The 16,284-nt window shown below is 33.6% G+C and overlaps 1 protein-coding gene across 1 annotated transcript in view; it reads right to left on the reverse strand.

The window, feature by feature from the left end:
- Positions 1-16,284, reverse strand: part of SEMA3E (semaphorin 3E) — a 128,263-nt gene that overhangs the window by 40,118 nt on the left and 71,861 nt on the right. The window contains exon 4 of the mRNA XM_052681029.1: positions 11,594-11,713. Coding sequence (XP_052536989.1) covers positions 11,594-11,713 — 120 coding nt within the window. The remainder of the gene's footprint in view (positions 1-11,593; positions 11,714-16,284) is intronic.

Consider the following 16,284-nt stretch of genomic DNA (forward strand, 5'->3'; position numbering starts at 1 on the left):
ATTAGTATTAAGGATCTCATGATTTTATGATTTTAGAATAAGAATGACATTACATGCAAAGCTATTTCTTATGTTTCATATATTCGGAGACATTTTGAAAGAGTGCTTTTAAAAACTATGGAAGTTCACCTGCAAATTGTGTCAAATGGAAAATATGTGAAATAGGGGTACGCTGCTTGTGAGAAATAATGAAAAGTTTTTTAGATAATGAAACATACAGGGCGTATGAACACCATGAATTCACCTTATTAAATTATAGGGCCTTGCTTGAGGAAGAAGACTGTTGGAAATGGATTGGACACACTGATTTCTTAAGGGAAGGACAACCTTATGGACTGCCTGACTGAACAAGTGAGCTGGTAAAGTGGGCTTTCAACAAGGGTTATAAGAAGTGGGGTCTGAAGCCCAGAACAGCAAGTGGACAGGGTACATGGAGGAAAGAGATCCAAAAGGGAATTTTAACATTCCTACTCTGAAAAGAGAATGTTCAGAAGTATTCCTTGCCCTTTTGTACAGTGGTGAACAAGAGCTGTGAGGCTATCTCTTGCTTGCACAGAAATGTCCTCTCACATAGCAATTCCACTGAAGTCTATTGCAGGTTTGCCTTTGTTCTTTATGATAATTACACTGAGACACAAAATAAGGAATATAACTGGATTCACAGATTCCAAGCACACTGTTTAATTTTTTTTTTTACTATTACTATCTCAAGCTAAACAATAAAGTAACCAATACGAAAAACTGTGATTTAAAAATTTCCCCAAGTTTTGTACTCAATGAGACACCAGTGCAGCTATATTGACAGTTGTAAGTTCCAAAGAATTAGTAAAATTTATGAAATCTCCAAGACAGTAACAAGATTTATCCTTGGAAAATAGAATTTCAAGGAATTCAATAGAGCAAATGTGTTATTTATGAACAAAGAAAGCATTTGTTGCCCACAAGTATTTATTCTTTGATTTGTTAAGGCTGTTTTAATCTTACCCTTACACCTTTAAAATCTGACATTTTGTACAACCATATACAGTTATGAATAGTAACATACATTCTTTGATTCCTTTGGTTAGGTTATGTGAAAATTAATAACATACATTAAATATTTTATTTTCAATAAAAGATTTGTAGAGAATTTCACTTGTGCCACTGGATGAATACAAAGAAATTTTGTGACAACAACAGAAAATGAAGTACATTCACAGAATACACCTCATCTTAAGTTTTTTTTTTGCATTATAACATTTTTGTTATAAATACAGATGATATTTTGCAAATACTCTTACCTTGTGTATTATCAAAACATTTTTTGTGTTTTTTTTTTCCTTGTGTTCTTGCTTATCCATACATTTTTATTTTTACACAGACAGACATGCTATATACATTTCACAGAGGCTTCTTTTCAGAAAAACAAACCTTTGTGAAAAGATAATCTGAAACATCACAGAACATTTCTGTGAATCAGCAGAAAATAATTCAAATATGTCTCCAAAATGAGCTCTCTACTTCATCACCCTACTTTAATGTGCACATTTCCCTCATCAAGAAGGCACTTGGTGGAAGAGATAAACACTAAAATATATTTTCTTTGCTTACCAATAGAAAATAACACACCTTGTCAGTCCTGAAAAGACTTCTTATGTCATATAGCTTATATGCACTGCAGACTACATGTAGACAAAAAAAAAAAGCAAACATACATTAGCAGTATCTGATAATTACAGTTTCCAATATTATAGGTGTGTCTGATTGGTATAAACCCAACAAAGCATTAAAAAAAATAATTAAAAATCTAAAAGCTGTGGAAAAATAGTCAGTAACATTGAGTTTCTATTTTATATATATATATATATATATATATATATATGTTAATAAATTCCTATTGCAAATCGTCAGAACACAGATATGCAGATGAGCAACACTGGGGTGCTCCAGTAATGAAATCACTCTTCGTGATGCAAGATCTTCCAAAAAAATTCCAAATGCTAATTTGTAAAAACGTTATACATACTGGTTATGTTATTCTGCCTGCTTTCAGAGGATTAATACATTTAAAAATTACACCTTCCATGTTCATTCAACAATATTTTTTATTTTGTGAGACAAATGGGGATACACTATTAATAGATGGATAGAATCCTCAAAGAACTTGCTGAAATAGTCAGTTCTCCTCTATTTGACATAATAAAGATTATTTGGGGGTAATGTTTCTTCTGAGAAACTGTTTTCAATCCTCTTTACTATGCAGTGACATATTGAAAAGATCAAACATCCTATGGGACGAAAGTGCATAAAATATTACAGACATTAAATCCTCCCTACAAATTCACATTTTTTAGATCTATGCCTTTTATTCTACATTTAAATGAGTAAGACACTTTGGGCACCAATGAAAAAAACATGTTCAAGATCTGGAGCTGTGTCAAACTGCTGCCTGGGTTTGCTAAAGGATTAGCAATTTGTAACTTATGTCAAAATATCTACTCTAAAATGACAGAGATAATATATTTCACTGATCTAATTCATGTTAAATACTCTGGCAGTGGAAGAAAACCTGCATATAGAAATCACAAGCATCTATCCTTAACAGATAGAAGTTATTATATACAACTGATTGAATTTGTCAGAATTTTAGGAGACACAGTTTTGCATAACCTTAGCTGTAAAAGATAAATTCATTAAGATCTTGTGGCATAGAATAAGATAATTAACAACATAATTTAAGATTATATTACAGTAATATTGTGGTCAGCAGGTATGAAAGTTACAGAAACTTCATAAGGGATCTCTATAATTAAAACGTTTACATGGAGATGTAGTCTTATAAGTAGGGGCTACAGAATACGAATGCTCAGCAAGAAGCAAAGGAATTTCAGCGGGGAATTTCTCTTGTCTTTACATAGCTATCCAAGACCTCCATATTCCTCAATTTTGACAGTCTAATCTTATCTGGTGACTGCAAGGGCCATATCAGAACAAATACAAGAAAAATACGCTCTCATCTGATGATTACTAACAATTAGGGGACAAAAGTCATGAAAAAAAACCCAGCAACCTCCCAAGCAGCTAACAGCTGCAACCCCCAGTCAAGTCCTCCCAGCTTCATGGCACTCTGCACAGGGTTGCATGGTATGGAATAACCCATGACCTAATTCTGGCCACATGTCCTGGCTCTGCTCTACCCCCACTGCTGTGCTATAAAAGCAGCAGCTCTTCTTCAACTGGCCTGTTCTTGTTTCTACAACTCAACAACAACCTGATGTTGCTGTTAACATCTGTTTGTCTGAAACCAGGATGCGTAGGAAGAGATGGCAGAGACTGGAATGATCTACCTATTCCCATTAAGTTACCACATCGCTGGAATATTTCTTTGTTTTTGATCTAATAGCCTTATTCCCCTGTGTTGATTCCTTTTTTCCTGGCCACCTGTCTTTAAGCTTCCAAAGTACAGGTTAAATACAGTGGAAAATTCATGTAACTTATCAATTAATAAATTCTGCCAAATTGAACTTAAATTCTATGTGTTGTCATATTTAAGTAGAATCCAAAAGTAATGAATGCCACTCCATTTCATAGGTGGAGAGTGCTGTCAAACAAACCTGTTGTCAATTGCAATGTATAAGACTGATAAGAACAATGGTACTGACCCAGAATACTTGGATTTCTCAGACACTTGACTATATATAGCTGTTTGATGAAAGAATCTGCACTGTGAAATTCTTAAGGAATATGAACTGCTGGCATATTTTAAAATGTAGTTGTTATTAGATACATAACAATTATTCCTTTTTTACTGAAGATTTCTTTTTGATAAAAAAAAAGATTATTTATTTGTTTGTTTGTTTGTTTATTTGATGAGGGGTCTGAAGCACAAGTCTTATGAGGAGTACCTGAGGGAACTGGGATTATTTCTTCTAGAGAAAAGGAAGCTTAGAGGTGAAACTTTTGCAATAAAGTTATAGAGAGATGAGGTTTTGCCTCTTTTCCCTGGTTACTAGAGATAGGATGAGAGGGAATGGCATCAAGTTGCACCAGGAGAGGTTCAGGTTGAATATTAGGAAAAATTTCTTGTCTAAGAGAGCAGTCAGGTGCTGGAATGGGCTGCCTGTGGAGGTGGTTGAGTCACTGTCCCTGGAGGTGTTCAAGAAATGTTAAAATGTGGTGCTAAGGGACATGGTTTTGTGAGGAAATAATCAACAAACAAACAAACAAACAAACAAACAAATAATATTAGTGGTGTGTGGATGGTTGGGCTAAATGATCTTGGAGGTGTTTTCCAACCAATTAAGCATCTCTAGAAATCTTTGTCCATCTTCTTATATGAGACTAGTACCTAATTAGGTATCTTAACTCAGTATAAAGTCAAATGGAAATTGAGCTCCAGAGAGTAGCTTTGAATGAAGTTCCAAAATATAAAAATGAGATTTCTCAGTGTGATGCTGTGCCAGGAACTCAGCACTTGAGTCTATGGAGACAGGAATCTCAAACAGAAGTAGGGAAGTGACCTTGCCTCATCAAATAGCTTGTCTGGTTGTAGTGCATGCCCTTCCAGAACACTTAAAAATACTGCAGAGTTCAGAGGAAGGACACAAATATAATTGAGGAATCCTTGTGATAGGAGGATTAAGGAGCTATATTTATTCAGCTTATCAAAAAAGTGAAGAGGTAGCTTGATCTTTGTGTATAGGCACTTATACATGGAAAAGATTTGGAAAAGATAATGAGAGACTTTTCAACTTTGCTATCACAGGCGTATCAAGGTTAAATGGCAGGAAGCTGATGTTAGATAAATTTAGCCTTGAGTAACTGGAAGTTTTCTAAGTGAAAGAGTAGAGTTGCTATTATTTGGATTATTTTAAATGATAATGCATAATTTCCTGAATGTTTAATTCAATATTTGGGAGAAATAATCCATTCGGTATGTAACTGACCACACAAAATGTTCTCATTCTGGCCCTTGTCTCTATTTATGATACACCCATAATTATTTATTTATCATTATTTCATAATATATCATAATATTTATGTATTATATATATCATAATTATTTATACATCATTATACTTTTCCTTGTGAAGATCTCAGGGGAAGAGATTTTTCTTTTCTTTGTTACCCTTACCAGAGATTCATATACCCAACCATTCATTAAGTTAATTATTACAAGCATATCTCATGAACTTGAATTTCTCACGTAGACATATGCATTGATTGGGAAGGACATTTTTTTGTGCTACGAGACAATGTTTGTCTTTTCAGAAATGGATCAGAGACTGGCTAGATTTGAAGATGGAGTTGTTCTTTAAACTGGGGCAGAAAATTATTTCATATGTTGCTTGCCTAATTCTTACTCATTTTCTCAGGAATACATAGGTAAGTTGTGATTTCAGTACAAAATTCTTTTTCAGGTTAAGGATGATGTAGATCTTCATTTTGTAGTTTTTTCCTGTTATACCAAAGCACTTCTGTTGTTTGCTATGAGCATGGGGGTAATGCCACCTAATAAATTTTCTGCCTTTTGTGATTTTAGGAGGCATTTTCATTTCTTTTGAAATACACATTTTTAACTCCAGAACCTGAAGTATTTTAATTGAAATAAAATGTAGTGCTTCTAGATGTTATGGTGCAGTTTCACAGCTTGCAAGGTGATCATTCAGATTAGATGATATAATCATTTCTGGTTTTAAAAAAAAATCCTATGACAGTAGTTTGATTACTTGGCATCACTTTCCATACATGGACTCTTTGCAACAGTTTAAAGATAATCTAAATTGTTTCACACGAACTGTAGATAACAGCAGCAATAAATAATCAATTTCATAGCATTTATCATTGCAGATTTAATTCCATAAATAGATTGTATTGATAAACATGTTAAGATCTAGGGGATAGGTGTCTAACTTGTGGCTTTTTATCCTTCCAAAAAGGAACACTTCGTCTCTGAGCAAATATTTTGAGTGTAAGAATTTGTTACACATTCTGTGCAATAAGGGACTGACCAACACCCACTTCTATTTGTGTCAGTGAAGCCAGGTGTTCCTACTCCTTAATCCTCTAAAAGCTGAGAGCTGAGATGAGTAATTGGAAAAAGCATGGAGAGGGAATAACTGAGCAAATCATTTTGTTTTGGTTATAAAAAGATATGTCAGAAACAATATCCTAAAATAATATACATAAATCTGATATAATTTTGTTCCTTACCAACAGGTGAAAGAATTATGATATTACCACGTCATTACCACTATGTCATGTAAAAATTGAACTAAGATATGACTTGAAGATTCTTTCTTAACTTATATGTCAATTTACTTCAGTTTGTTAAAGCAAGAACCGAGGGGCTTATTTTGCCTCTGTCTGGTAGAAAGTGTATATAAGAAGCAAGAATACGAATACGCAGAATATGCGTTAAGGACACATTGATTGTATCATGCAAAATTTGGGTTGGATGATATCTGACTCTTGCTCTGTTCACACATTCTGAAAAAATGTCATGAGATAAAATTCATATCTGGATGACTGATAGCCAAATACAGATGCAAGTTTTTCTAATCTGAATGGCCTCTTTAACATTTGAAAGTATTTCACAAAGTTAATGTGTTTCATAAAGATAATAAGCTCCATTACTGGTTGGCAATTGCTTTGTATTTTGTAGACAAAAATATCTAGCGCATTCTTGGTAACAGCAGCTTAATTGTTCCTTCTGCAAAGTTAGCACATATTTTCACCCATTTGTAATTTATTTCTAAATGACAGAAGAATGTTAGTTAATTTGATGAAATGTTTAGAATTTGGAAGAAAATATTCAACAGGGTCAAAGTATTTAGAGAGACAAAAACCCAAAAAAACCCTGCTTGTTACTGTCAATAACTACACTTGTATATTTTTAGAAAGGTAATATCTGGCAACAGCTTTACTAAAATGTACAGCCTGGAAATCCAAAGCAGTATGATTTAGCAGTAATATAACTACACATATATGTATATATATATATATATATATTTATGCATATATATTATATATGTAAAATGTAATGTAATATAATATAATGAATATTATATAATATGTTATACATTTAATTTTTCAAATGGGTATGTGGTGTATCATAAAAGTTATAGGTAATTTGATTTGGGAAAAATATTTGTTTATACTCTGATGATAGAACACAAGTTTGAGGTTGAATCCTACCAATATTGCTTGTTGTTTTATTTGAACAACATGCTCAAGTGTAATACTTTAAATATTTAATTGAAATAATTAAAAATTACTAAAAACTATTTAAACATTAAAATAACTAGAATTGTGATACTTCTATAAGCCATAAAACGCATGTAAGGAGAGTTTCAATGTGTAATGCATATTAATAAAACTTCATTGTGAAAGATTTCAGTTACTGCATATTAAACTATATGAAGATTTTCTAGAAAATATTATATTATGTTAATATTTTTCTAGAAAAACTGAGAAAGAACATTCTCCTGCTTTTTTTTTTTTTTTCTTTTTTTTTTCTTTTTTTTTTTGAGAAGCTTAAAGATTCTGATTTCCAGTAATTTCCAAGGAGTAGTGATCCACCAATTAGACAACCAAATTCTGCCTTGTTTTGGGACAAAAGTCTTCTGGTTTCAAATACTTGTTGATATGAGCTCAGTTTATTGCAAGACACAGCTCAAACCTGATTTTGATGAGGAAATATAGATTTGTAGCTGAATAAGAATGTAAGACTTATAGAAGAGGCAGAGTACTCCTTTTTACAAGCTGGCATGTGCCTCACAAAAACATGCTAAATATTGGATTGGGACAGAAATTGCCATACAGTATGAATACAGTCGTAAACATGGCTATGGGATATGATCACAGTCCAAAGGAAGAGCTGTAATGCTTCAATTGCTTACCAAACATCTATTCAGAAATGGCTGGCTTCATGTAAACACTCATTATTAACCACTAGCAAAATATATTTTTCTGCAACATGAAGACTACTGAGACTGAAGAACAAGAGCATCAGCTGGACATTTTGTTCCACCAGAACAAAATATTTTGGCTTCTACAGTAAATTGCAAGTGTGAAGGTTGTAGAATATGTAATCCTACTATTTTTTCAAGTTTTTAATGCCTACAGCTCTAGTTGTTATTACCATGCACATTATAATTCAAGAACCTTGTTTGTTTTTTTACAGAGAGGGCTGCATCTTTTCTGGAGAATTAGCTCAGAAAGCAATACCAAGACTTATGTTTAAGGTAGGAGGCACAAAGCACGCACTTCTTCTATTTCTTCTATGCTAATTCCACATGGAAGAGTGAATCTAGCTATATGTGCTTTGATAGCTAGGCTTATAGATGCAGAGAAGTCTGCTATAACAATTCTTTCCCTGTATGTCTAAAAATCTGCAAAGTGTTACTGTTCAAAAAAGGTATATAAACCTCAAATATACCTTGTACTACCTAGAGACATTCTGTTCAGAAGTTGTTTTTCTATAACTATACTTAGTAATAAAAATGAGTTGAGAAAAATGCATGGAGTATAATGTCATGAGTCTTCAGTGAGGCTGGCTAGGAACCAGCAGTGCCATATAGGGATCACAGTATTCCCTAATTAGGATATTTCCATGGCTGGACCTAAAGACCTTGGAGAGCAGCTGCTAATCATTTATTATTCTCCTTTCCATGAAAGTCAGACAGAAGGAGATGAGAGCTGAGGTGGAGGAAATTGACAGTAATTGGAAGTTACTTTCTCAGGATAGTCTCACTGGAGAGATCAACAGAGTTTAAACTGCAATTTTCTGAGGACAGATTTAGTTCCTTTCCTTTCTGCAGTTACAAGATATCCTTATCCTGCAAGATTACAATTTTCTACTCAACCACATACCATGTGTTATTTTTAAACAACCATACACATGGCACCTGTCTTTTTTAATCCTATAGTCAATTTTTCAGATAATGGAAACTGGTATAGCTACTACTTATAGCTCCTAGTGTAGCAAATATGTTTCCTGTTGGTCTACACAAACAGAAAAATGGTATTTTTCCCATGACTTCAGTGTGGATAAAATTTTAGAACTTCAATTTTAGATGTGAAAATAATCAACTAAAAAGAAGGAAAGAAAAGACAATGATGTGTAAGGGGGGGAATCGTAAACCACACATTCTTATATAAAAACTTTGGTTTTCATTTTTTTGTGTTTTTGTTTGTTTGTTTGTTTCTATTTTTATTGGCTTGTTGTTTAAGTAAAGTTCCTAAATAAATAGACACTGCTTCTTTTAAACTATCTCAGGAAGTCTGACACAAGGTTCATAATAGTGGTAAAGACATGCAAAAATTTCTTTGTTTTAAAATTGCTTATAGTTTAGTTCCAGAATTTAAGAAGACAGTGTCTGATAGTTTCAAAAATAAGTCCTGTTAAGGGTTCTGAACTAATGAACGCTGTTGATTTTAACAGAAGATGATGATGCATGGCATAGATTGGATTCTTATTTCTGGTGCTGTGTGTTGCTTCAGTTTCATTTTTTCAAATGTACGCTTCTTTACTCAGAATTATTAAAAGTTGTACATGTATCCGAAGGAAATACTTTATTATCATATAAGGAGTAGAGTTTATTAAAAAAAATCATACTTGTGATTAATGTTTATTTGAGTCAACTGCATCTTTTAAATGAGCTCTACCATCTATCCTTTGTTTTCCTGTTGATGATCCTGACCAGTACATCAATAAGCAATACTGCAGATATGAGACAAGTATGAAATATACCTTCTATGACTTACTGGGTACAAAACTGTTAGCTAAATATGGAATGACAATTTAAGTGTGATGTAAAAGATAGAATAAAACCTGGTTGTTTGGAGAACTTAAGCTGAAACTGAATAATTCTGATATAGAATAGCTAGGAGTAGGTTGGATTGGAATGGGCTGGAATAACATTCACTTTGTAGTTGCATACTTAAATACAGGAAATCACACAAAACAAGATAAAAGTTTGGCAAGAAACAATAGTAAAAAAACATCATCACCATCAACAAAAAAAATGTAGTACAGTTTCAAATGAAGGTAGGCAGATCATAAACTTATACAGCATAATTCGAAACCAATCTTTAATTTTCTAGGATACAGCAGACTTTTTCCAATTTGTGTAGGATCATCTGCATAAAACTTTAAATATAATGCATTTTCATTTCCATTTTAAATAGATCACAGAATCACAGAATCACAGAATCACAGAATTGTAGGGGTTGGAAGGGACCTCCAGAGATCATCGAGTCCAAACCCCCTGCCAAAGCAGGTTCCCTACAGCAGGTCACACAGGTAGGCATCCAGGCAGGTCTTGAACATCTCCAGAGAAGGAGACTCCACCACCTCTCTGGGCAGCCTGTTCCAGTGCTCCGTCACCTCACTGTAAAGAAGTTCTTGCGCACATTTGTGCGGAACTTCCTATGCTGCAGTTTCCAGCCGTTTCCCCTTGTCCTGTCTCCACTCACCACTGAAAACAGCCTGGCCTCGCCATTCTGCCCCCCACACCTTAGATATTTATAGACCTGGATCAGGTCCCCTCTCAGTCTTCTTTTCTCAAGGCTGAACAGACCCAGTTCACTCAGCCTTTCCTCATAGGAGAGATGCTCCAGGCCCTTCACCATCTTTGTGGCCCTCCGCTGGACTCTTTCCAAGAGATCCCTGTCTTTTTTGTACTGAGATACAAATCAACTGATTTTTTCATAAACAATGGGATTCCCTACCATATTTTTTTTTTTTTACCTCATAGTAGAATAAACAATTTCTTCAGCATTACTAGGTATATGTAAGGGATAGTTTTATGTGAACAATTTCAAAATTGAATTTCAATTTTAATAAATGGATTTCCAAGGTCCACACCTAGGAGTATAATATATACCTTTACTCAGAGTTTCAACCTTATTAAATGTGGAGAAATTCAGTCCCTCAAGGTGGCTTCCCTTATTTATTTTTTGTTTGTTTGTTTGTTTGTTTGTTTGTTTAGGGAATTTCAGACTACACTCATTAATTCCAGAGGTTCTTTAGACTATACATAGGAGCAGGATGTAAGCAAGATCAGTCAGTCAGCATTTATATGTCCATCAAGTAATACATAGTTTATTGGTATAACCTGGACTAGGTTAACTGCCTAAGTATATTTAAAATGAGAGATTGGTGTATTTAGTGATTCTTTAATGCTAGTCTAATCTAGATTTCAAACAGTTCAAACAGTTAAAATTGTCATCAAGGAGCTAACATATACTTGAATTCCTACAATTCTGTGATTCTGTAAATATGATCAACAATAAGAAGCTGAAATCAATAAAAAAACAATTAAGCTTTTCCACATTCCATCCAACTAAGTATGTGCAATGCAGTACATTATTTCCTAAAACAAACAAAAATATTGACTTGAAGTTCTTTGCCTAATTCTCCAAAATACAACTATATAAATCATTAATTAGTTCTCCTTTTCTCAATTTTGGACTACTATCACATTTCATTAGGGAAAACATCTTCTATATGATTTGTTTGAAAACTCCCAGCACTTCAATTTAAATATTTATTTTTAACTTTGCTGTAATATAGGCAAGAAGAATCATTACTGTAAAACAAATTTCTTACCTCTGATGGATGTCCTACTCTTACAAAGGTACAAACTGGATCAAAAGCTCCTGTTCCACAGGCCAGAAGATGCGTTCTATTGTATCGGTGAAGGACACGGATGTAATTAGCACATTCATCCTAGTTCACATAAAGCATAAACATAGGAAAATCTTAGCATTTCTATTAAAAATGATAAAAAATAAACTTTTTTTTTTTTTAATATCTTAGGTATCAGATGATGCTCTTCATACTGATAATTTCTTTTCTGTTATTTATAAAATTTTAGTTCTCCTACTTTATACTACTACTTCAGTCTCACCAAATCCATGAATGGACACTTACAACATGTTTGGAAGGAAGTTTAGAGCTCTGATTTATCACAATTTACTATAGGCACTTAACTAGTGAGGAGTGATTAAATTATAAAACATATTTTGTGCTTCTTCAATCTTGGATACATTTCACAAATCTAGATATTTGTTGCATTAGCTTTTATTATATGCAGTATGCATTAAAATGAGAGCAGTATATATGAACAGTCAACAAATGGCTTATTTATCAAGTTAAATGAACTTTATTTCAAGGAAGTAACACTTTTATTTTATTTTTCCATAAGACTACTGCATTTGTGTGTATGTGTGTGTAATGCATTGCTCATCAGTACTTTTTATATTGTGTAGCCTCATGCTTTTTTAAGTTCCACCACTCAAGTCTTCAGTTGAAGAAGAAATTATTCAGTTTCCTGAAGGCAATACCCTGGGACTCATTAGTGTATTTGCAGCTTCATAAATATTACAATTAACAAACTTACAAGCGTTGTTTTGAGTTGTGGGGTCATTACAATTCCTTTGCTGAACTAGAAGCAGAGACTGAATAAAATTATTTATTTTGGGACTCTGCTGACTTGGTTGATCAGGGTTTTTATCATTATGTCATTATTTTCTGTGTGTGAAGAAAAAACTGTATTCATTTTCTTTAGTTGTGTGATCTTTCTATTACTCAGACCCTGGGTTTTAAGATGTTAATACCAAGTTTAAGGCAATTGTAATGAGAGTAATCTCGTCTAACTATAGCCATTCTGAAGTTTTTTGTTCTAACCTATGCTTTTCTTTTAGACTCTTTCAGTAGTCAATAAAGAAGCTCATATATCTCCAAAAAGCAAATAAGTCTATCCTAAAATTATTTTGTAAAAGAGAGTGGAGGAATTTCATTTTGGAAACTTTTCTCTTCTTCAGTTTTCAGACTATATGAGAAAAATCTTGGGTTTTAATGTCCATCTGCAAGAGGTTAATGTCCCAAAGAATAACTCTATAGTGGAGCCATGGAAAGAATTTGTGTAGCTACATTAGATTCAGAACTAAGAATCTGCCTTTTTTTTTTCTTCAGTCCTTTGCATCATTCAGTGCAAGTGCTCAAATTTATGAAACAAAAAGAGCAAAAAACACAAAATAAAATAAAAACTCATATGGAAAAACTATCCTTTGTAATATGCTTCTCCTTAGCCTTTAAGTGAGAGGATATGTCATGGCAATTGAGAGTTATTTTTGTCAATGGGATGTTTGACTAGAACATAAAGGTTTAAAATGAAATAATGGGGAAAAGAGAGTTATTAGCAACCCTGCAAGTGAGTGATGGACAAGGTCAATGAACATGGGCATATAGTGATGTGACAGGAATTGTAACACAAAATCAACAAAAAGGAGTCACCTTCAGCACTTGAATGTAAGCAAGGAAGTATCTACCAAGAATCATTGGGGAGAAACCCAGCATGCTGGAGTGCCTCTCCATTCCTGTATGATAATGCATGCAGTATGAACAATAAAGATGATGTTAGGGATGTGCATGCAGTTGCAATACTATGATGTTGCTGTGATCATGGAGATTTTGTTGGATGGCTGGAGGGACCATTGCAATGGGAGGATGCAGGCTTTTGGGGGAGGACAGAAAGGGGGTCTGTTGCAGGAGGTGAGATAAAGGGGTGTTGTCCTTTATGTGAGAGAGCAGTTAGAGTGCATTGAGTTCTGCTTGGAGATGGATGAGGAGCCAACTGAGAGTTTATGGGTTAAGATTAAAGGGAAGACAGGGGTAGCTGACATTATCACTCATTCATGCTCTAGGCGACATGAAAAATTAGAATGAATAGGTGAGGCTTTCTGCAGACAGATAGGAGCCTCACATTTGTAGGACCTGATTCTCGTAGGAGACTGGGCATCTGTGCACCAGCTACTTTTTTATGTGTGCCTGCTTGACCAGGGTGGGGTGGATCAGCTGTCTTTCAGAGTTCCCTTCCAACCTGTCATTCACTGAATCTTTGAAGGAAGCAGGAAACCTACACAGGTGTGTAACCTGTTGTATAATTAAATATGTATATGCAAAGGACAGATAAAAATTGTTTAATATCATAAGTTTCTGGAAACTTTTTTTTTTTTTTTTTTTTTTTAAGTCTTTTTCTATGTGGTCTCTCACCTGGTCAGGATTTTTAGACCCACTGAAAAAAAGCCCCAAATGTCAGTTGATAGAGAAATAAATGAGTTCAGATTAGTGGGATGACATCATCTATGCATCAGTTAGTACTCAAAGACAGAAATACCCATTTCACTTGTGCTTCACAAATGTTTTCTAACCAGCAGCAGTGGAATGGCAACAAAAAGGATGCTTTGTAATTTTTAAATAGGTGCTTCACTTGGCACTGATGCTCTTCCCTCTGTCTTCCCTCCCTGCCAAAGTATGACCTTCCTGACTCATAGCCCTCTGTTCTGCCTCTACGCTGTTGTGCTTTTTTATCCATGGTTTCCTTTTGTTATCCACATATCTCTTCATCTTTGTCTCAAAAGAGCTTTAGAAGGAGAGAGATCTTAGGACTATTTTTCTCTCTTCATGGGTTATTTTTTTTTCTACGTGTCTTCATAGAAATGCCTGACATTTTCTGCAGCTAAAAAACAGAATAAGAGAGACACCAAATATAGAAAAACTAATTCCAAATGGCTAGGCTTTATCAAAATTATATACAAGTTGGAAAAGGTGCTATTCTGGGAGCCATCAGACAAATAGCTTTTGCTACTGGCCCCTCTGATAATATCCTATACACGTAAAAAGGAAGAGATGCATCACGCAGGAGAACATTAAAATAAGTCATCTTCCTACTTCCTATTTAAACAATTAAATATTCTGGTTATCTTTAGGAGACTTCTTAGATGCATTATTAGATCAGTGGAATTTTATTAATCTGAAGTTTCTCAGTGTGAAAGTTAGTTGTAACAACAGAATTTGATTTTTATTTCTGAATGATTTCCAGTGCTGATAAACTAATTGAAAGGATCAAAAGCTCTCACACTACAGGCCAACAGGTGTGTTTCCTGGCACACTGGATGAAAGTTTTCTGAAACTGTATTTATGACTACCGTACTTGAAGTTTTACTGCTACAATATCTACTGATAACCTTATACAGGTTGTAAAAGCTTATCAAATTGTCCTGTTGTTTAACTTCAGTATGGCTACTAAAGAATGTATAAAGTTTCTCAGCACTGAAATGCTTATTACATATCAGTCTTGCATAATATTATTTGCACAGTACCAGATATTTTGCAAAGGAAAATAAAGAAGGAAATAGCATGGAAATAAATAAGAGGTCTTTGAAAGATAATTGATGAGTTGTTGTTTTTTTTTTTTGTTTTTTTTTTTGTTTTTTTTTTTTGGTTTTTTTTTTTTGTTTGTTTTTTTTCTCAGAGACTTTATATTGTGAAAAATAGAATTCTAAACTTACAAATGTCAAACTGTCGATTTTAAGTTATAATGCCATTAAGCCAATATTCATTTATTCATTTATGGTTATTAAAAAAAAAAAAAGGAAGATGAAAAGGCAAATAATAGAAAATGTTTTGTTCAACGTAGCTTCTTTTCAGGTTGAGCAATTGCAGTACACTAACTACTGAGCATGCTAATGAAAATTACTAAGCATTCCCTAGAATTAATTAGCTGCACCCATTCAGTTGTCCCACACATAAATTAGGAGTCACACGGGAATCAGAATATTAATTCATATTGTTTGGTATTAAAATATTTACAGCTTTCACAATTTTAATGGATTTTACAATTTTAATGTATTCTGGAGTCTTGTTGTGTTTTTTTTTGGTTTTTTTTTTTGTTTGTTTGTTTGTTTGTTTTGCTTTTGTTTTTGTTAATTCTGTTCTTTTCCTTTTAAAAATCAGGGCATCTGACTTCCACATTACATGGAAAATATGGGAAACATGTTAATTTTTTAAACTATCACATTCATTCCAGTGCATATTTGAAGGTATACTAGAAGACTGGATTTTAAAAGAACTCGAATTTTAGGGAATCTCACAAGTCTGAGGGGGAAAACTTTACATTCCATTAGAACACCCATAACTATTTCTGTGTTTATTTAACCCAAATAATATTTTTGAAATATAAGAAAATACATCTAACGTGTAGTGTTGAAGGAAAGGTGGCAGGGTTCTAACAGTAGTAACAACTTATGGCTAGGGATCGTATTAAATAAAAAACAATTTCTGTTTTTGATTCATTTAATATGACCATGAACTTAAGACAATATAGAAAATCACTATATTCAACCAAAGGCACCTGAAAATCTCAAGGCTCCAAAAACATCCAGAAAAATGCAATGAACTACTAATATAAGTACAAAACGATCAGTTCTAAGCCAGGATAGTGTGAGGAGTAATGT

This window comes from Tympanuchus pallidicinctus, unplaced genomic scaffold, assembly GCF_026119805.1.
Source record: "Tympanuchus pallidicinctus isolate F22 unplaced genomic scaffold, pur_lepc_1.0 scaffold19, whole genome shotgun sequence".
Lineage (NCBI taxonomy): Eukaryota > Metazoa > Chordata > Aves > Galliformes > Phasianidae > Tympanuchus > Tympanuchus pallidicinctus.